Source organism: Panthera onca, chromosome A3 (assembly GCF_046562875.1).
Source record: "Panthera onca isolate mPanOnc1 chromosome A3, mPanOnc1 haplotype 2, whole genome shotgun sequence".
NCBI lineage: Eukaryota > Metazoa > Chordata > Mammalia > Carnivora > Felidae > Panthera > Panthera onca.
Genome location: NC_138341.1, coordinates 25046310 through 25068019, shown reverse-complemented (window position 1 = coordinate 25068019; position 21710 = coordinate 25046310). Strand labels below are relative to the sequence as shown.

At 53.5% G+C, this 21710-nt stretch overlaps 1 protein-coding gene across 3 annotated transcripts in view; it reads left to right on the top strand.

Moving 5' to 3' along the window:
• The window catches only part of GALNT14 (polypeptide N-acetylgalactosaminyltransferase 14), a 210534-nt gene extending 189226 nt beyond the window's left edge, over nucleotides 1-21308 (top strand). The window contains exons 10-15 of one of the 3 annotated variants that reach the window (XM_060652091.3): nucleotides 2223-2349; nucleotides 4503-4595; nucleotides 8683-8766; nucleotides 9241-9385; nucleotides 19424-19543; nucleotides 20739-21308. In XM_060652091.3, the coding sequence (XP_060508074.1) occupies nucleotides 2223-2349; nucleotides 4503-4595; nucleotides 8683-8766; nucleotides 9241-9385; nucleotides 19424-19543; nucleotides 20739-20894 (725 nt within the window). In that variant the 3' untranslated portion in view covers nucleotides 20895-21308. Of the gene's footprint in view, nucleotides 1-2222; nucleotides 2350-4502; nucleotides 4596-8682; nucleotides 8767-9240; nucleotides 9386-19423; nucleotides 19544-20735 lie in introns of all 3 variants that reach the window. The other 2 variants (XM_060652081.3, XM_060652102.3) reach the window with 2 other exon arrangements.
• The last annotated feature ends 402 nt before the right edge of the window (nucleotides 21309-21710 follow it).

The window sequence follows — 21710 nt, the reverse complement described above, 5'->3', positions numbered from 1 at the left end:
AGACTTTTGGAGCATACTGTTAAGACGTCCTGAGGCCAGAGTCACACGTGTGCTAACAGTTCCAGGGCCCGGCCCCTGCAGCCCCTCGGTGCGCTCACTGCAGGGTGGGGAGGCGGGTGTTGGCAGTCAGCTGAGCTCACTCATTGCTCGTGTCCCCCCATCCCACAAACACCAGGCTGGGGCACGTGATCCCACTGTGCTCCAGCCAAACGTCAGATTGCTGTGTATCGAGGACCTTGATGGAAAGTCAAAACCCCAAAGTGTTAGTTCCACAAATTTTAAGTGGCTGCTGTGGCAGAAGAAGGAAGCTGGAAGCAGGTAGGGAGGGCAGTGCTAATGGGGTCCATGTTTCAGAGACTGGCTTCAGGGGCGTCTGATCACAGCCGTGGTTGATCTTCCTGTCGTACTAAAGACGTTTCGCTATATTCTCAAAACCTCTGTTTCATTTGATGTGGATGGCAAACCTGTGGAGTACTTCTGTGATCTTGGTTTGGCATGTGAAGAAACCCAGCCTCAGCGAGGTGAATGAAGCGGGTTCCCCCAGGGATACGGCTGGGGGACTGTCGTGGACTCGGGGCTGCCAACCCCAAAGCCGAGCTCTTCTCATCTTCCTCCCTCATTCCATGTTCTTGCCACCATTTGGAAGTAATCTTGAGAAGCCCTTTCTTCATCTGAGTGCGCGCATTGTCCCCACCCTGTCCCCAAGCTTCCTGGGAATGAGCTGTAGCGCACTGGGACCAGAACCTGGGCAAGCAGAAGGGCCGGTGTGGGGAAGGTGGTGGCAGTGGGCTTGGTATCTAGGGAGCCTTGCCTGCAATTCAAGGGCACAGGGGCAGGAGGCAGTAGGGACAGGTAAAGGGTGGCTGAGGACAGGTGAGTGACCGAGCAGGTGAGGATCACAATGGAGAAATCGTGTCCAGGCACCTGCTTGGAAAGCCGGAATGAGAGAAGACAGAGAGCAGGAAGTGGAGGGGCAGCAGATAAGAAAGAGAGGACCCAGGGTGAAAGAACCCAGGGAGGTAGGGCCCAAGGTACTGGAGGCCAGTGTGGGGCATGTATGTGATGGGAAGGCACTAGAATACTCACATCCTCATTCCCCGCTCCTGGACCGCAGTCTGCTTCCACGTGCCCCGCCCCCCAAGAGCAGCCACCCATGGGCCTGGTCATGAATACGATTCAGCCTGCCCTCCTCCCACTTGAGCTTGACTGCAGAAGCATGGAGCAGGCGGCAATTCCCAGATGGGAAATTGGCACTTCCCACCAGTGGCCTGGCCAGTGGGCTGCACGGGGGAGCCTACCCTGGGTGTAGGCAATAAGGAGGTGCACTGTCCGTAGAGAAGGTAAAAGCAATCACAAAACTGCCTGACGGTCGTTCAGCAATTCTAAACACTAGCGGTGATGAGATACTCCCCTCCCCCACCTTGGTGTTCCCCTGCTTCCTTCCGGGGTGGGAGCACCAGGCTAGGACACAGCCCCAGGGGAGAAATGCACACCCCGGCCTCATCCCAGCCGCCTCTGCAGACTCTGCTCTACCCGCAGCTTCAGAGCCGGCAGCCAACCAGCAAGAAATGGGTATGTGTGCAAAATCCCCGCCCTAGGGAGCAACCCCAGCAAGTGTAGAGGCTTCCAGCATTCTCTACAGCTGCTCTCAGCTACTGGCCAGACTTCCTCCTCCCGGGCTACGATTCAGGCACCCTTACAGAATGATAGAATTGCAGTCGGGCCATTGGGAGGTGACCGACACCTCGTCCAGGGGTTTCCTGGGAATCCTGCCCCTGTATTTTGCTAGCCTGTGAGAGTGTGAAACTCACTACTTCCATTACAGCCGTTCCTTGGGCCTTGACTGTCGGGAAATTCTCCTATATTCTTGACTGGAGATTCTTTCTTCTTGGTCCTGATTCCAGCCCTCTGTGGTTCTCCATGAGGGGAGGGAACAGGGGCTAATTAAACGTGTGCCTCTCCAAGCCAGCCACTATTTCCATATTCACTCCGGTCATCCTCCCGGCTATGAGTTATTGTCGTCCCCATTTGCAGATGGGGAAACTGAGGTTGCCCAGCCAGCAGAGCACACAGTCTGACTACAAAGCCAGCTCCTCACCCCCAAGCCCTAGGCTAGATGCAGCGGGCCCTGACCACGTCCTTGGTCCTTAGGGCTGTCATCCTGGGTCCCCTCCCCTCCTGAGGACACAGTGCAGTGATGAGGGGGCACGGCTGTCTTACAGAAATCTCCTTCAGAGTGTGGATGTGTGGGGGCAGCCTCGAGATCGTCCCCTGCAGCCGGGTGGGCCACGTCTTCCGGAAGAAGCACCCGTATGTTTTCCCAGATGGAAATGCCAACACATATATAAAGTAAGTGCACATCCCAGGGGCTTCAAGGGGGCAACAGAAAGCCGAGGGCTTTCCCAGTGATGGGTTGTGGCTGTACCATGTTCTCTGGTAAGTTTCCCGAGTGTTCTGGATGTTCTGGAGCCACACATCATTCTCCCTGGGATTCTGCCTAAGCAGGGAAGGTCGGGCTTGCCCACCCAGCTTGAGGACTAGGCCTGGGGCTGTTCCCCACCGCTGACTGCCCAGGGCTCAACAAGGCCCACATGTCCCTGGGCAGCACCATCCTGCAGGGCTCCAGGTATTTGGGGGCATTTGGGCTGGGGGAAGAGGATGCCATTTTGCCTCTGAGTTCTGGAAGATCCACTGTTCCCACTTTCAGGCTGGGTCACCAGGGGAAAGGTCCTTGGAAGGATTTGAGACTGGGGATGCACAAGTGGCTACAGCTCACGTGCCTGCCCCAGGGCCCTGCCGGCACCCAGACGGGGTCCAGGCTGGGGAAGCCCTGCGACCCTGGGCTTCTTGCAGAGGGTGTTTGCACCTCCTGCAGCGGGAAGGGGTAGGGCAGGATGAAGATCCCAGGGCCTCAGTGACCCGGTGCTGCACTTACCTATTCCTGCTCTGTCCCTTTGTACACGCTTCTCCTGTGATTCCTTCTAGAAATAATTCCTGTGTACCCCTCTCCCCGTGTTTATCTTTCCTCCGTCTTCCCGCTTTTTCCCTTATTCTCGTGTCTTGTCATCTGACAGCCTCACTTCTCCATTTATTCTCCTTTTTCCTTTTCTTTTCTGTCATTTAGTCCATTTGGGAGAGGGGAAGCTAAGTGCCTCTTGGTGCTTTTCTTCATCTGGGGCATTGTTTTCCTCATCGGTGTTTTTCCTTCCTCAGTTTTCACATGTATGAGCAGGTACAGGTCATGTCCTGACATGACGGTCTCAGGGCCGTCATGGGGTTGAGCAGGGGAAGAGTTAACACCTTTTGCAGGAACTTGGTGGACAGGGGTGGGGCAGTGAGAAACCCAGCGGGCACCAAAGGGAGAGCTGCCTTGGGCCCTCGGGTTTTCAGGAGGAAAAGGTGAGTGGGGGACACCTGGTGTAGGAAAGCCAGGGGGCTATGATGTGGAAGGGGGCCAGCCTAGGAATGAGGGGGCAGCCCTAGGCTCCAGAACAGGCACTGTCTTTGAGTCTGAGCCCTGGCCAGTGGGTCAGTCAGTGGTGAGAGAAAAGTGGCACAGGTGTTTCCTAAGCGGCATGCAGTTGGCTGATGACCGGCCCAGGGGAACGCGCCAGCAAAGCGCTGGTAACTTGAGTGCACCAAGAATGGACTGCGGGTGCGTGACTCATTCTGGGTCCACCAACTTGGAAGAGTGTAACAGACCCCTATATGGAATGCCTCTGCTGCAGACAGAACCAGAAGTCTGCAGGAGCATCCCCATGTAGTGAGACCCCAAGTTCACTTCCGTGGGCCTTGGCGGGAGTTGCTTCTCTGCTGCACCTGGCATCTCACTGTTTTCTGATGACCTCGGTCTTGCTCTGCGGGCTCTTCCTCGTACCTCTGCCTCCCTGTCTGCTGAATGGTGACATTCTCCGTGTCAGTTTCTCTCGCTTTTTCTGTGCCCTGTGAGGTCAGACTCAGAGGAAACTCTTGGAAAAGACTAGTGTGCTGGCCAAATGTCTGACAGACGGCTTGATTCCTTGATTCTTTATGCCTGCGCCACACTGAGCACACGGGCTCCAGGAAGCCATGTGCGATTGGCTTTCCTGCCGAAAGCTGTGACCCTACCACTTTCCCTGCAGAAAGGGGGAGCTCCTTGACCAGGGGTACTGAGGGTAGCTGGAGGTCCTGCCTCTCTGCTCTTGGTCACTGGCATGTGTGGGTTCTCCTGGTTCTTTTCTCTTTATTCATTCATTCATTCATTCATTCATTCATTTATTTTTGAGCCACATAAGTTCTATTTCTGGCATAATTTTTCTGGTGTGTACCTTTTGGGGAGGAGTTTGTCCTTCCTACTAATGTCCTGGGTCTTGGGGGAAAGGCCCCTTTGGAGAGCAGGTAGGACTTGGCTGGGCTCAGTGCCCAGGGAAGAATGCTATTCCTGGGTCTTGGGGCCCCCAGCTGGGTAATGTTGTTTACATGTGCATTTTAACCGATATGTGACCCCCACCCCACCTCCCCAGGAACACCAAGAGGACAGCTGAAGTGTGGATGGATGAATACAAGCAGTACTATTATGCTGCCCGGCCATTCGCCCTGGAGAGGCCCTTTGGAAAGTAAGTGTCCTTTCAGGCTGATTCGTGCAGAGGATTGAGACGATCCCCAGCTCCTGACAGCCTGTCCACTTAGCTGGTCACCCAGCCTTTGAGCCACTCCAGGACCCGGGCTGTGGCTGCTCTCCTTTGTGTCCCTTCTTGCTCTTGCCCTGTCCTGGGTGTGCAGGGCTCTTGGTAGCTCTTATGGAATGACTGACAACTTGGACCACCGCCCCAGTGAGTGAGCTGTGTTTCACACAATGGGGCGATATTTATAGCTTTTTACAGAGAAGTAGGATGAGGGACACAACGGCCTTAGTCCCTAGAGGTCAGAGCTCCTCCTCCGAATTCTGAGTCACCCACACGCAAACTGCCCTTCTTCTCAGAGGAGCAGTATCAGACAGGTGTCCCCTAGCACCCTGCTCTAGCTTCCTGGGAGTGGACAAGGACAGGAAAGGAATTCTGTGCCAGATGCCCTAAAGGCTATCCTGTTAGCGCTCCCCAAACTCTGAGTAATGGATTTAATTGCCTCTATTTTACGGGACAGGACACCGAGGCTTCTGCAGATTAAGCGACTTGCCCTAATCAAATCACCTGGGGGATGAGGCTCAAACCACACCTGTCTGATCCCAAAACTATAGGGTGCAATTCTCCAGCCCAGAGCTGATAAAAGAAAAATGGGATGTTTATGTTTGTTTATGTTTGTCATTTGACTGTTTTGAGGAGCAGCCAGTGTTTTGTTTTGTTTTGTTTTTTTTGTCACACTGCTGTCCCTCAGTCAGACTAAGGCTGGTGAGCGGGTGGGTTTTGCTGCCTGCACCCCTCAGGAGGATTACATCGGACCCAGCCAGAATGGCTCGTGTCTCTGAGGTTATAAACCCATGCTGTCCCTCCAGGGCAATTGTGCAGGACCTCACAGGGCATTTGTCCTGAGTCCTCAAACTTCCGGTCCACTGTCTGTGGCCATGCACCTCCCCCTTCCTTACCTCCTGCCCTCCCCAGCTTGGGTTTACTCTCTTGCTTAAAGAGAAGGTTTAAAAGATATTGTCCTCAGATCTTTTACCCTGTTGTGCATCTATCAGCACCCCAGGCAAAGTTTTCTCAACCCTGGATGAACCCGACTTTTTGCCTTTCCCTCCCCTGCACACAGGCTGCTGAAGGTTCTGGAAAGTATCAGCCGGTGCTGCTAACACACCGTGGCCATCAGACTCAGGGAGGCCCTTGGCAGACCCATCAGTCCTGCCGCCTTTCCTGGGTACCATTCTCCCCAATCTCCATTTAAACCTCTCCTGTCTCCCCAGCCCCTGAGTTCACCCGTCACTCACAACAGATGACACCTTCTGTTTTATAGATGAAATAGATGGCCTCAACTTCCCAAGACAAATGACCTGTGAACTTTGCTGTATCTGCCCCATTCTCCTCTAGTTCATCTCGAAAGACAGGTGTGCCTCCTGCCGTGTTAGCCAGCCCTCTACCTGTACTCGGGATCCACCTTTCATCTGCATTCATTCATAAGTCAACATTTATCCAGCTCCCTCCACCTGGATTCATTCTCTCCTGCCTCCTGGCTCAGGACTTCTCAAACTTTAATGTGCACACACGTTTCCTGGAGATCTTGTTAAAATGTGGTTGCTGATTCAGTAGGGTTGCATATCTAATAAGCTCCCGCCTGGGTGGTGCCATGTTGCCAGTCTGAGGACCTTTCCTCGAAGAGCCAAGTTCTAGGGCAATGCTTCCTAACCTAGCTTGCATGTTGCAGTCACCTGGGGAGCTTCAAAAATGACTGCTGCCACTCCCAGACACCTACTGCCACTCCCAGTTGACCTACTCTGAGGTATGGCCTGGGCTGTAGAATTTTTAAGAGGCAGCCACCCCACCCCCACCTCCATGACTCTAATGTGCAGACAGCGTGGGAACCACTGTTCTGGGGGACTTTGTCCTCTGCGGGTCTCCACTCTTCCTCAGCCCTGATCTTTCCTCCCTACCGCATGGTTCCCATCTGCATTTAAACTGAGACAGTGTCGTAAAGCTTAAAACTTAAACCATTTAAAAAGGAAGAGAAGGAGGCGGGGAAAAACCTACAAAAACTTCCCTTCAATCCAGCATCACTCATGCCCTTACAGCCCTGTCTGCTCCTTCAGGGCCACGCGTCATGAGCTCCTGCCTGCGAGTGCTGTGGGCAGCTATTCCCTGCTCCTTTCCTGAGTGTGATCTGAGCCCCACCCCCACCTCCTGTTCCTGAGAGCCCCCACCTGGCTCACCCTGACTCCCTTGGGCCCGATACATCCTCTGTGTTAACCCATCGGTCTTCTCCCTCCCAGCCCCTCCAGCATATCTCCGGCCACGGTTTCTGCACCTGCAGTCTCGTGCTCTGCCCCCACTCCCCCTTCTTGGTCCCATCTGCAGCCTCACTTTCCTCTTTTCCACCTTGTATGTGGTCTTCCACGAGGGTCTGTCCTCTCTGTCTTCGTACTGCGCCTTCTCCAAGTACAAACTGGACATCTCCACCTGGATGCCTCCCAGGCTCCTCTAACTCAAATCCTGAAGAGAACTCGTCTACTTCACTCTTAAGCTTGTTCCTCATCCCGCATCCCCCATCTGCACGAACACTCCTCCTTGTGTCCTGCTGCCCAAGTCAGAAATCTGGGTGTCAGCCTTGACCCTTCCCTCCCTGTCTCTTCCCACGTCCTGCAATCACCAAGTCCCGGTGATCCTATGCCCTTCCCACACTGAGCGCCTGGGTCTTTGCTTGAACACCCAACGTTCAGCTTTAAAAAAAAAAAAGTGACATCATTCCTCTGCTCACCCTGCTTTGGGTCTGGTGAGGAGATGTGCTTAGTGCTAAGTATGCGTACTGGCTGTGAAAGCACCTGGTCTAGTCAGGGCCGGAAGGAGGGGAGGCTGGCCCAGTCAGGGTCGGTCCTCTATGGTCACCCAGGAAGAACAAAGTGTCCATGGAACCCAGGAGAGTGATGGCAGTGCAGCTGGGGAGAAATGGAGGGGCTTGGACCTGTCCCTTCTCTCCGTTCCACTTCCCACTTTCCTACCTGAGAGTGTGAGTAGCTCCTGGGCTTCTGCGGCCGTCTCCCCCTGCCCACTCTGTCTCCAGTTTGGCCCCGTCAGACCAGTTCGCCACCAGTAAGATGCTCTGAGAGTGCAGACGTCGCCGTGTCATGCTCTGCTAAGAGCCCATCAGTTGCCTCCCGTTGCCTCAAAGTCTAGACTCCTCCCCAGTGGCCCCCAGACCCTTTACCATCCGTTTCATCATCTCTTATCCCATTTACTTCCAATCCGCCACCCCCACGTGCATACATTCGTGCGCACGCTGCCCCTGCCACCAGACCAATCTCCCTTTGGTATTCCCCTGCCTCTACCTGGGGTCCCTGCCTCACCCACTTTCTGGTTTGTCTCAGTAGCATCCACTTTTCCTTCCAGATACCAGCTTCACCATTACCGCCTGGGCGAGTGCGGACCCAACAAGCAAGGGTGCGCCTCTGAGGGGCTCCCACAGTCCCCACATGCCCGCCCCACGTCCCCACAGGGTTGTGGTTGCTTGTTTCATTACCTTTGTCAATTGCTCAAAAGCTCGCCATCCATCATTTCCCACATGGGGTACAACACCTGGCACACAGTAGGCGCTCAATAAATGTCTGATGCATAAAGTCATGACCAGGCACCAGAACCAGCCAAAGAAGATGATTCTTTGAGGGAGAGGTGGTCAGGAATGATATTTTGACTACAGAATCCAAAGAGGGATTTGTGGATAAGTAGACTCAGAGGCCTAGCAGTAAATTAGCAACAACACCCTGAATGTCCTTGTAGCCTTGTTTTTAATGAAAAGTAAAAAACACCCCCAGATCCCATTTCCAAGTAAAAGCACAAACCCTCCGTGCGTGTCATTACCACGCCATTGTGAGATATTGCTAAGTGTTTCCATAGCTGTGTCTGGAGCTCTCGAAATCTGTCTCGGGTAATTTCTCCAGTACCCTCCGGAGAGAGGTGGGTGCAGCGTGGGCAACAGCTTGTGTTTTGTGCCTCGGCCTCGGTACCTGTCTGTGACACAGCTGTGTTTTGTCTTTGTGTCTACCCCTGCCCCCATCACCCCCAGCGTCGAGAGCAGATTGGAGCTGAGGAAGAATCTGCACTGCCAGAGCTTCAAGTGGTACCTGGAGAATGTCTATCCAGAGCTCAGGTATCCGCCCTACCTCTTGCTGGCTGCAGGGCAAGGCCCTCAGCTGACTTGGTCCAGAGAAGGGACATCCCGTGGCCAACTGGATCAGGACTTTGAAGTGCGTGGAGCTCTGAGAAGACCAGTCAGCTCCCCTTCCTTCCTGAAACCAGGAGAGGAATTAAGTTAATCAGTAGTGTGAGGGATTGAGGTTAGCTAGCAGCAGTCTCGCAACTGCTGGCATTTGAGCCCCACTTGATCAGAGGGCGTGGGCTCGCTGATGCTGTCCTATGTCAGGCTCCTTACCCTTGTGGCTCCTGGGTCTCTCCTTGCTGGATTGTTCCTAGTGGCAGCCCCCACCCCAGCACAGGTCATGGTAATACCACCCAGGATGAAACGCCCCTGTCATCCTCAAAACCCTGCCTTGACCTCTCCAGTTGCTAGTGTTACTAAGCCAAAGAGCGGCTGGTTGTCCTCATTCCTGTGACTTTCCTCCAGAGTCCCCAACGATTCCTCCATCCAGAAGGGCACTATCCGACAGAGGCAGAAGTGCCTAGAGTCTCAAAGGCAGAGAAACACTGAGATCTACAACCTCAGGCTAAGCCCCTGTGTCAAGATCAAAGGCGAGGATGCAAAATCCCAGGTGAGCAACAGGCTGGGGATATGAGAACATGTACAGGGACTTAGCCTCCGTCACCTGCTTTTCTGTGACACCAGGGGTCCAGTTATACCCAGAGCTTAGCAACAGAGGAGAAGAAGTATGATTCCTCCTCATTCTGGGACTGAGTTCACTCCACTAGTTTTCCAAATGTGTAGAGTTTCTCTGAAAGACCTCTTACTGGGCAACGTCGCGCCTATAGGAAATTGCCATTAAATTAGCAGGATTTAATGAGTACGTATGTCACTGGTGTCCTATCTGCTGGCAGTAAATGTGGGCTGGGTCAGGTGGATACAGTAAAGCACATCCAGCTTTAGCCACATAGCTTCCTCCTGGCTCCCACAGAGCTGCAGGATCCAGATTCTTTCTTCCTCTTTCCTTTGTCGGCTCCTGTCCTCCGCTTTCATATGATAATGGTGAGTATTCACCCAGGTTCTCAGGTCACTGACCTTTGCTCTGTAAATGGTTTCTTAGAGATTCTATGCAAGCTTCCAGCTTTGACATCCCGTTTCATTGATTCACAAATTCTAGTTTTCATCCCTCTGGGCATTTCACTCATTTATTCACCCAGCAAACCGCTCTTCCGTGCTGTGAAGACAAGGTGAGGAGTGACTAGGTTGCTGGTCTCTATGGCCACACCCCCGCCAAGGGATCTAATTCAGGAAGCGGCAAGTAAGCAGCCCTTCTGTTGTAAACCCTGTCCTGGATGGAGCTCAGTCACCAAGGGTGGTATCTGCCATATGCATAAGGATCAGGGACGTCTTCCCAGAGGACTTGAAAATGTCTGCATCCTGAGAGAGGAGTAGGAATAGGCCGTGTCAGGACAGGGAGAAGGGGCAGCCCAGGAAGCATGTGTGAAGGCCTGGGCTGTGGCTGGATGACACAGTGTCCGTGATTCCAGTCACGAGCAGCTGCCAGGCACCACGGCCACACCCCCATCCCACACCTTCTCTGTGTGACTACCCTCTTCCAGGCTCCAGTCCTGTCCATCCGTCCTGGCTCCTCTTTTCCCCGCGTCCCCATTCCCGCAGATCCTTTCCCGTCTCCCCTCGAATAGCTAGCTCTTCTTCTTCGTCCTGCATTCACTCCTTCAGCCTTCCTCAGCCTCAGCACCGTTGACGTTTGGGGCTGGATGGTTCTTTCCAGTGGGGGCTGTCCTGTGCTCTGCAGCCTGCCTAGCAGCAGCCTCTGCCCACCAGATGTCCCGCACACCAGTCGTGACAATCGAACTTTCTCCAAGCTACACCAAACCCCCCTGGGGCATAAAACCACCTGGGTTGGGAACCATTGTGTTTGGTTTCGGCTACAGTCTCCGGTCTCTGCCCCTCATCCCCCAGCAGACATGTCACCATCACACCTCTGTTCCCCATCTCAATACAGTCTTCAGTGTCTCCCCACACCGTCTGCCACAAAAGTCTATGCCTATGTTTGAGGCATCTCACCACCGGCCTCCAGCTTGCAATGACTTTTCCAAGACCCGTTTCTCTGCTCCAGCAGGACATGGGAGGGGCTGCCTGAGTTAGACAGGAAAGGGGAAAGGAAGCAGGGGTATTGGTTTTGCCTTAGGTATGGCAGCCTGGCTGGGAATGACACCATTTGCTTAAGTGGCTGTTTTGTAAACTGTTGAAAATAGGTGAGGCACCTGCCTCTCTTCTGACTCTGTGTGCAGGCCCCGTCCGCGGGGTTCCCAACAGCCTGAATGTTGCCATCCGCCTTTTCCAGGGACAGGAGTTGGCTTGATCTGTCTTCAGCAAAGCAGTGGCTTTTCATGTCTTCGGCTCCATAAGGACATGGGAGGAGGGGAGCCACAGGATCTCTGCGGTCTCGGGGAGGGGTTCCCCACTAGCCCAGCCCCAGTGAAAGATTTCACTGGAGGGTAATAGTACCTATTCCAGCTGACCTTCCATTGGCACAAGAAGGGAAGGAAAAGCAGTGATCTGTGGGAAACTAAGAGCGATCATAGTAACAGGCTTGGAGTGAGCCAAGAACTCTTTCTAGAAGAGAGTGCCAAGCTATCACTCCTCCCCACTTTGGAGAGAACAGTTTGTGTAGCAGCAGTGTGAATTCAGGAAAATGGAAGAAGACTCTAAGATAGACATTCAGTCTGCTTCCACGGACAACACTGAGTGCCCACAGTGTGCCAGGCATCAGGGTGCATGCTGGATGCAGAGTGGGGCCAGGTTGCATCAGACACAGCCCCCTTTGAGAGGGGGCCCACGGCCAACAGCAGGACTGGGCTGCACGTCCAAGTGTTGTGAAGGTGTAAACCCACTTTGGACTGATAGAAATCCGCATAACTAATTCAGCTAGAATAATCCCCAGTTTGTGTGTATGCGTGCACACATGTGGAGCTACACGCTTGCAGGACTGACTTGGGTTACCTTTCTCTTCCTTTCAGTATGTTTCCGTCCTTCCTACATAGGAGAGATAGTCCTGCCTTTCTGCCCACCAGCCCTTTCTGCTAATGTGCTATGACATCCCGAGCTTGTCTCCTCTGACCCTGCTTCGCCTCTTCTCCCCTCCTACATTTTATTTCTCTTCTTTTGCTGCCTCTTGGCCTGTCCAGAGGGGGGTCCCATGTGCCCCGCAGGCCCTTTCTCATGACTCAATTCAGCCCTTTCTGCAGCTGCCGCCTTCTCTGCCTGTGAGAAGCCGTAGCAAGGAAGGGATACAAGAGCCCTGTTAAGGAGGTATCACTATTATCCTAATTTTGCAGATGAAACCAGGGCCTGGAGAGATTATCCAAAGTCATAGGCTAGGAAGTAGTGATGGCGGGATTTGGAAAATCTAGCCACCATGCCATAGCTCTGCTATTGCTGCTGCTGTCGGAGTCATAGATGGTTCTGGAACCCTTTTATTCAAGTTCATTCGTGCGAGATGTCTGTCCCTGAGATCCCTCACAAATATAGAAAATTGTAGATCAGCTCCACTCTGACAGCACAGAGCTGGTCACTTCCCACTGGAAACAAGGGTCACACCCCATGTCGGGGACTGGGTGGGGGTGGGAGGGCAGACCAGACAGTCGGCACCTCCCCGACATTGATGGGAACTGGCGAAGTGCATGAATGGAGGCCCACGTTCCCCGGACTCCATGCCAGAGCAGGGGGATGGGGTACACTTAGCACAGGCTACCAGCCTGTGCCTATTCCCCTTTTCTGCCCGCCCCGGCTCTGTCCCCCGCTATGAACTCCCTGCTGGCAAATCCACATTTGGTCACTCCCCTCTAAATGGTTCCCTTTGGGCCTGGCTGTGTGTAGTCCGGCTTCAGTCTACCCTTGGGAGGAGAGACCTGGGGTAAGATCTCTACAGGTCCTGAAACCAAGCTCAGGCCATGGGGTAGATGATTCCAGGGTCCAGACTCCTGGAGTAAAAGAACAGCAGAGGGTGGTAACAAGAGCTTGGAGTTTTGCTTCCAGCTGGCCACACGCTCTCCAGGGGTGGGTTCCCAGACACATGGGTGTCCCCATTGTTGAAAGGAAATAACCAGACCATGGTTGTCCTCTGCCTCTGACACTGGCTCATGTCCCTGCCCCACCCCCAGCCCATCTGTCCACCCTGCCTCACCTCTCTTTCTTGACCGGCTCGTCAACCTTGGGAACAAAATGTTTAATCTGAGAGTGTATTGAAAATGTCAGCAAGCTGATGCCTTGGGTGAAGTACACAAGAAATACATCATCAGTCTGCAGACGTGCGAAGCCCAAGAACCCTCCAGGTTAACGAGTTTCCCCCTTAATTTTATTGGATTCTCTAGAAAAATATTTGTCTGAAAGATAGAAGGAAGACAGATGCACCAATCTCGTTTACTATCCCAATTTTTCAAAAGGGAAGCAAACCTAAAAACTCTTCAGTGTGTCCGTCTCCCTGTGTTCCTGGCAGTTTGGGCTACTGGCTTATGAAGGACATGGTAGACAGCTGGACACCCGGGTGGGTGAGAGAAGGTGAAACTCTTGCCCCCGCACCTGCACTCCCCTTGGTACCCAAAGTGAGTCTGCCCACGGGACGGTGGCCAGTATGTCATCTTCCCTGTCTGATCCCACCATTCCTCCCCACACTTTGGGAACACACCCCTGGGATCAGCCCCATCATGGCTGCCTTTCCAGCATCTCTCCTGGGAGGCAAAGCAAGGCACTTTTCTAAAGGAAGCTCTCTGGGCCCATCTCTTTTCCTGTTGGCTTCCTCCGTTACCATAGTCCACAGATGAAGCGCTTGCTCTGTGGTCAGCCCCGTTCTGAACACATACACATGGAAACCCATCTGTTCCCTACAGTGGCCCTCCATGGCAGGGACCCACATTATCTTCATTCCCCGTAGAGGGGACAGAGCTGCAGAGTTCAGTATGTCGCCCACGTTCACAGGAGTAACAAGCAAGGAGCCAGCAGTCACTCTCGGGCCCAACAGCATGACCCAACAACAGATGCACTGGCTGTGGGTTTTTAGTCACGTGTATATAAACTATGTTCTTACAACTCAGGACGAAGGGACAGGATGGACTGGGAATAAAGAAAACACCCTAACAGTGAGTCTGGTGAAGGTCCTAATCGAAGGCAGAGACTGTAACTCTGAGCCTCCCAGGTCACCAGGGAGAGGCTGAGGTCTGTGTCTGTGCAGCTGAAGAAGGTGTCCCCAACACGGCTGGTCAGTGCATTTGGGTGATCCTTCAGGGACCTAGGTGCATCAAGAGGTTGGCTGAACTGAAGTGTCACTTGAGCCCATGCATTCATTCCAGACACCTTGTCTGAAGAAGGCTTCAGGGTGTGTATGTGCGGCCTTCAGAGTGGCCTACTCAAGGCCAGTTGGTGGTTCTGGATGCCCTTGGCTCAGATCCACTCTCACCAAAGAGGCCCCACATTTAAAGTCGACCCTGCGGTCTGCACCTGGCATTGCCCAGAGTAACCACTGACCTCTGTCCCCCTCCATAAAACCGTTCCTGCATCCCAGGGCCACTGTGAGCATCAATAGACTATGAATGTGAAGCACCTAGAGCCAGAGTCCTTATAAATGAGCTATTTGCCCATCTAACCACAACAGAACCAGCAATGCTGCTTGGCACGTGGGGTCTCTTCTCCATTGTTTACTGTTCCCCACGCTGAAGAGTTTTTGAACGGGGAGCTCACCACCATCAGTAACTGATGCGGGCTTCTGCGTTGATGACAACACAGCCCCTGCCTTCTCTCCATGTGTGAATGTTTCTCTCCTCACCCAACCATCGCTCCTCCCACGTGCCACAAAAGTACTGTTCACAGAGACCGTGTCAGGGCCAGGCGCCGGCTGCGTGTTCCATGGGCATCATCTGGGTTGGTCATCACACGACCCCGTGAACCGTGTCCTGTTATCCCCCCATTTCACAGATGGGGTAAACGAGGCTTAGAGAGGTTGACCAGTACTCTCAGGTCATACACGAGTAATGCCGGGCCTGCTGTCCCCAGGGACCAAGCCCTTCAGACAAGGCTGGGGTGTCTCAACTTCACTGTTTGCATTAGTACCGGATAATTCTTTGTTGTGGGGACCATCATGTGCGCTGTAGGTTTTGCCAGCATCCCTGGCCCCACCTGCTAGGTTTCAGTGACACCCTCCAATTAGTCCTAGTGCTCAAAAAATGCCTCCAGACACTGCTGTATGTCCCCTGGGCAGACAGATAGGGGTGAGATCACTCTAGTCGAGAGCTGCTGCCCCAGGCTGGTTCCTTCTTGCCTCCTGGAGGTGGCCCTGAGCCATTCCAAGTTCAGCCCTGGGCCTGGACCCCGACCCATCTCATGCCTGCCTCTTTTGGACCTTGGCTCCTCCAGACATGTCTTCTTCTTCTTTTTAAATGTCTATTTATTTTGAGAAAGAGAGCACGAGTCGGAGACAGGGGCAAAGGGAGGGAGAGAGAGAATCCTAAACAGGCTGTATGCTCAGCACAGAACCTGATGCGGGACTCGATCTCACAACCGTGAGGTCATGACCAAGGCCGAAATCAAGAGTCAGATGCTTAACTGGACTGAGCCTCCCAGGCGCCCCCAGACATGTCCTCTTAAGAGCCCCTTTCCTCTGCTGTTCCATCCAACACAAGACATGAAACCCGGGCTGGGTGTTGCGGCCCGTGTGGTCCCAGCCCTGACAGCTGCGGCCGGATGGGCATCACCCAGAGAGAAGTCTGCTGCTCCCACCTGCCAGGCTGCTCGCTTCTCCTCATGCAGAGGCTGACTTCCAGAGGCTCTCTAAGCGCAGAGTCCTTAAGGTCCAACCTCGACCCATCGTCAGTTCCCCTCTTCCAGGGCAGGAGCAAAGGGGCTGGAGGGCCAGGAGTGGACCCCCCTCTCCTCAGTCCCTCAGTGGCCTATCCTTAAGGAGGCGAGGCTGCCCACACCACCTCTGAGTTACCTTCTGTAGGTGTGGCCATGTCTGTGTGCACCGGGGTGCAGGGACAGGGGGTAGTGTCTATGACTGGGCCAGACCCCCAAATGGAGCTGTCAGGAGACGGCTCAGCGCACACCGATCTAGGCCAGGCCAGCCTGAGCAACCACGGCTACCTTCCTGAATCCATTTCTGACTCCGAGGTTCATTTAATAAACCCATTCATCACCGGCCATTCTGGAAGGCTGACAGGTTGCAGAACGGGAATCGGAAAACCTCTCCTCGCTTCCTGCCCCACCTGCTCCCGTGTTCTGCTTCCCTCCCTCCTCCCTCGCAGATGTGGCTCCTCCGAGAAATCATGAGGCTGAATTATTTCAGTGCCAGTAAACACCAGCTAATGGAAAGTCCACTCAGTGTAAAGGCTTCCATACCCTGTCTGTGCATGTGCGTTCTCCCCTTGGGGGTCTTGAGTGATCTCTTCTGAGCCCAGCCCTGGCCCCTGTGGGGGTCACCATATGCCTTCCTTCCTGAAAGGCATTAGTGGATGGGGTGTCTCTGATGTGAAAAAAAACACCACCCCCCTCCCACCCTCAAGCCTTCCCTAGCACTTCCAGGTTTAGAAGCCCCTGGGATACTAAAAAAGAAGAAATGCCAAGATAAGCTTTCAGAAATTGTGGTATATGTCAAGTTTTTATGTTTAATTAGTTAATGCTCTTAACATACACACACACACACACACAAAGACAAAGTCAGTGTATTTTGGTAATCAAGATAATTACAGGATTTATTTTTAAAATGCTAATTCATGGTTTACAGCAAGCTGTGTGGGTGGGTAATGGGTCAGGGGGATGGACCTTATCTTCTTTCCACATCACTGACTGTGTGTTTAGCCTCATTTCCCGACAATGGCAGAAATCTAAAGCTGAGGCAGTTGTATGGTGGGCCTGGGCAGTAGTTCCCTGGCATTCCTGCCCTTGGGCTTGGGCCTGGGCCTGGGCTTCGGGCTTTTCTCTCCCCACCCTCCCCTCCTCGTACAGAATTCTCTGGACACACACCCATGATCTGCTTCCACTTTCTAGATCACACTGCAGATGTCTGGAGCCCCAGAATCCCCCACCGAAATGGCTGAAGCCTGAACTGAGGACCTGCATGGATCTCCTGGGGGTACCCTGTGTCCCTAGCACGCTACCTAGGTCCAAGGGGGTGACCAGCCGAGCACGCATATGCAGGTGCAGGAGTTCACAGCAGGGGACAGAGCCGGGGTGGGAAGAAAAGGGGAACAGGCACAGGCTGGTAGGCCGCACTGTGTGTACCCCACCCCCCTGCCCTGGCATGGAGTCCGGGGAACGTGGGCCTCCATTCATGCACTTCCCCAGTTCCCATCAATGTCAGGGAGGCGCCTACTGTCTGGTCCGATCCCCCCTCCCCAGTCCCCAACATGGGGTGTGACCCTTGTTTCCAGTGGGAAGTGACCAGCTCTGTGCTGTCAGAGTGGAACTGATCTACAGTTTTCTATATTTGTGAGGGATCTCAGGGACAGACACTGCCTGTGATTAAACTTGAATAGAAGGGCGCTGGAAGGAGCCATGACTGTGGCAGCAACAGCAACAATAAACAAGCTGGAGATGGTCCGGGACCGCTGACCAGTTTGTGACTTTGGATAACCTCTGTGAGCCTTTCGTCATCTGTAAAATGAGGATAATAATAATAATACTTATCTAGTAGGATTCCTATGAAGACTAAATTAATCTGTGGAAAGCCCCCGGAACAGTGTCTCACACACAGTAAGTGTTCAGCAAATGCTAGTCATCGGTAACAATGTCATCATGGTTATTGTTTCACCTCTGTGCATACAGACGTCTTTCCCTTTCAGTTTACCCTGGAGGGAAGCACATGGCGTGTGTAGTATGGTGATGTTCAAGGCCGGTGGAGAATTTATTGATGTGTTCCAAGGAGTACATTCCGTAACATTTATTATTTAAAAAATTAAATATATATATAGGTCTAGAAATAGATGGAAGAGTATAAAGGATCCCCTGGACCCTTGCCCAGGCTCCAAGAAGTCTCAATTCACAGCCAGTCTATTTTCATCCGTATTTCCATACACTCCCCTGGTCTAGAACTTCTCCCAACACCAGCAATTTGAAAAGGGACGCAGGAGGGACGCCTGGGTGGCTCGGTCGGTTAAGCATCCGACTTGGGCTCAGGCCATGATCTCACAGTTGGTGGGTTCGAGCCCCACAGCTGGCTGTGTGCTGACAGCTTAGAGCCTGGCGCCTGCTTCGGATTCTGTGTCTGCCCCTCCACTGCTCACGCTCTGTCTCTCTCTCACACAAAAATAAGTAAACATTAAAAAAAAATTTTTTTAATGAAAAGGGAATCCACACATAGAACCCAACCATAGAGGACGGTGGCTCCCACTGAACCAGTGGCCCCATCAAGGTATCAGGGACAGGGAAGGTTCCAGATCAGGAAAGGCAGTGGTCTGCATACAAGTGTCTGATGGGGCAGCAGAAGGACCCAAGCTTGGGAGCGAAGAGGAGAACACAGGAAAGAAGCTGAGGATGTCACTAGCTAGCAGAAGTCAGGAGAGGCGCCAAGGCTGGGGAGTGGCTGCCATCAGCTGGGGGAGGTGCGGAACAAGGAACAGATGAGCACCGGGTCAGCTTATGGGGCATATGGACCTAGAACAGGAGGCCAGCCAGCTAAAGGACCCTTTCTCCATTCTCGGGCCAAGGAGAAGTGGCTGCTGAGTGGCCTGGTCCAGAGGCTGAGGGCCAACTGCAGGGGTGCAGCAGGGAAGAAGTTCAGTCCTTGATGGGTTCTCTCAGCAGCTCCCCTCAAAGCATCCAACTCACCGGTCACCCTTGCTCCGTGATGAGGGCAAAGGGCAGCTGGTCCCCCACTTGGCAGCCTGGGAAGGACCTTGTGGAGTTTCACGTTTTCATCCCCCTGACCTAAGAAACAGGAGTGGCTTGGGCTTCTTCAGCACTTAGCTGCTCTCTGATCTCTGGCATTGCATGGAATAAGTGAGGCATGTTCCTTGTAAGGACTCTCCCAGAATGCCCCTTTCCTCTCCCCACCCTCCTTGTCCTTTCGCCTTTTCAACTCCCCTCCCTGTAGGAGCTCTGCTAAGCCATCTCCTCCTGGAGTGCTGGAGTTCACACCCCTGCTGTGACGATGTTCTGTCTCCTGACTCCCTCTGCCCTTCTGCTCCCTCCCGTGGCACACTCCCTGTTCCCTTTGTCCTGCCGTGGGCCTCTTATTGGAACACTCAGGCTTTCAGGGCACCGATTGGGCCTCCCTGCCAGGTCTGCTCACGGTGTCAAGTGTGGGGAACAGACCTGGATCTGACAGAGAAACTGTTGACCACACAGCTGGGCTGTGGTGCTGTTCAGGCTTCGCCTCCTCAAGCCCAGAGTTGTTTCGCGTCTCCCAGAGGTGGCCTGCGTGCCCAGGCCAGTCCCCTTCACAGGTGTGGGGATGGAGAGTTCAGTGGGGCTGTGACCTGCGAGCCTCTGGCTGTTGAGTCCCATCGTTCAAGGTGACTTTGTTGACCATCGTTCCTGCTGGGTCCCCCAGTGCTTTATACCACCAGGCTTCGCTAATTATCACACATAGTCCTGGGAGTGCCCCACCAGGCTTCCGAGGATCCTGATGTGAACCTTCTGGCCTCTTCTCCTCCAGATATGGGCCTTCACATACACCCAGCAGATCCTCCAGGAGGAGCTGTGCCTGTCCGTCGTCACCATCTTCCCTGGAGCCCCGGTGGTTCTTGTCCTCTGCAAGAATGGAGATGACAGACAGGTAAGTGCTCAGTGGGTACACAGGGTCATGGCCACCTGCAGCTTCCAGACTGCCTGAGTAAGGTCGGAGGCTCGTGTGCAAGACAAGAGAGAAACTGTAGAAGAGGAGGGGTTGATCAGAAAGAGACCCTCCTGGTTAGGAGAGGTGGTCGGCTTGCCCCTGAATGCCTGTGGACTTCGGCAGACCACAGTGTGCATGTGCATCTTGTACCCTCCTGCCTAGCTCTGATGCCCACCTGGCACCCCGGAGCCGGAGAGCACTGGGGCAAAGCCTTCAGGGCCACGGGGATGAGCAGTGCTCGAACTTTGCCTTCAGGAGCCTTGTGCTCTGGCAGGATGTCCACCAAGATTCGTAGCACTCTGGATGTGCCATGTGCCCAGCTGACCCCAAGTTGTTAACCCCACACAGTTTCCTGCCAACTGGGTACTGGCATTAGAGAGACAGAGATTCCAATGCCCTTTTATGACTCATTGGCTGTGTGACCCACAGCAGGTTACTGGACCTCTCTGAGCTGTGGTTTCTTCCTCTGTGAAATTAGTTGATGATGCTCCCCCCATGGGGCAGCTGTTTAGAGCGATGAACTGAAGTGGTCCATGGTGCCTGCTCAATGGTGGTTCCCCGAAACGTGTCCATCCCCCCCACTTGTTGGGTAAGAGGAGGTCTGGGGAGCAGAGGCATGAGCTCTCCTCTCTGCCTGGGCCCTTCATGTGCTGGAGCTCTTTGGAGGAGCACAGGTTCGTGGCATCAGGTGCTGCCCAGAAGCCTCTCTGCCCTCCTGCACCCCATCCCCCAGCTCGCTCCCACATCTTCCTGCTGTGCAGACACTGAGGGCACATCATCTCTCTGGGTGCTCCTCTGACTAACGTGCTTCATGTTTTCTGGCCTGTGGCTTAGAAAGTTACTGCTTTCTAATGAGTTTTCCTAGCAAACATATTGATTTTGCTTTTACTTTTTTATCTGGAGGGGAAAAAACAAACAAACAAACAAACAAAACCAGAAAAACCAACAGTACCTGCAAAGCAATTAGTTGCAGTTTTATTCCTCCGTGAGACCGTGAAGTCAAGTCTCTGGGCGACCCCAGCCATGCGGTGTAAACACGGCTGATTGTTCTGGAGCTGCTGGTGTTGTCGATAGGACCTGGGGCCTTAGCCAGAGAATCCCGGTTCACTCTCTCTCCTCTCCGTCTTCTCAGCAGTGGACCAAGACTGGTTCCCGCATCGAGCACATAGCATCCCACCTCTGCCTAGACACGGACATGTTTGGTGATGGCTCCGAGAATGGCAGGGAAATCGTTGTCAACCCATGTGAGTCGTCACTTATGAGCCAGCACTGGGACCTGGTGAGCTCTTGAGGACCCCGTGCCTGAGCCAGCGGGGCCGTGGGTGACGTTTTCCAGATGAGAAGCAGACCAGAAATCAGGCCACCAGCAGCTCCCAACTACTGTAGTAGATGCCCTGCATGGGGAGGTAGAGAAGAGCCCCTGGACAGGAGCAGGTGTCTCAGGGAGGATGGAGTAAAGGATTGTAAGCCACGTGGGGCTCAGAAACAGATTTCACGTGCTCTCCGTGCTGCTGAGTTCCAGTCCTGGCCCAGTCTTCACCTCGCTGGAATCTGGCGACCAAGATTTAATGGGAAGTGTTTATGTTGTTCCCTTTCTTACAAAGGAAGCCAGAGAGAAAAGCCTTTTTTGTCACTGGACCAGGACTAAATTGAGAGATGAAGAATGGAGGTTGTTTTCAAAACAAATAAAGGAACCTTAGATGTTTTCTCTGTGCATCTATTTGTTTCTACTTATGTAAGCTCTGGGCTAAGCTAAGTTCTTCATTCAGAGGGAACACGCGGCGGGGTGGAGGCTGCAGGGTCTTTGGGCAGAGCAGACAAAGAGAACAGGTCCATGAGAGACCCATGCTCTTATCCTGGGCTGCCACCAACAGCCTGTGTGACCTTGAAAGACACACAGGGGCACCTGGGTGGCTCAGTCAGTTAAGCATCCAACTCTTGGTTTCGGCTCAGGTGATGATCTCACGGTTCATGAGTTTGAGCCCTGGTTCGGTCTGGGTGCTGGTAGTGTGGAGTCTGCTTGACAGTCTCTCTCTCTCTCTCTCTCTCTCTCTCTCTCTCTCTGCCCCTCCCCTGCTCGCTCACTCACTTTCAAAATAAGCAAGCT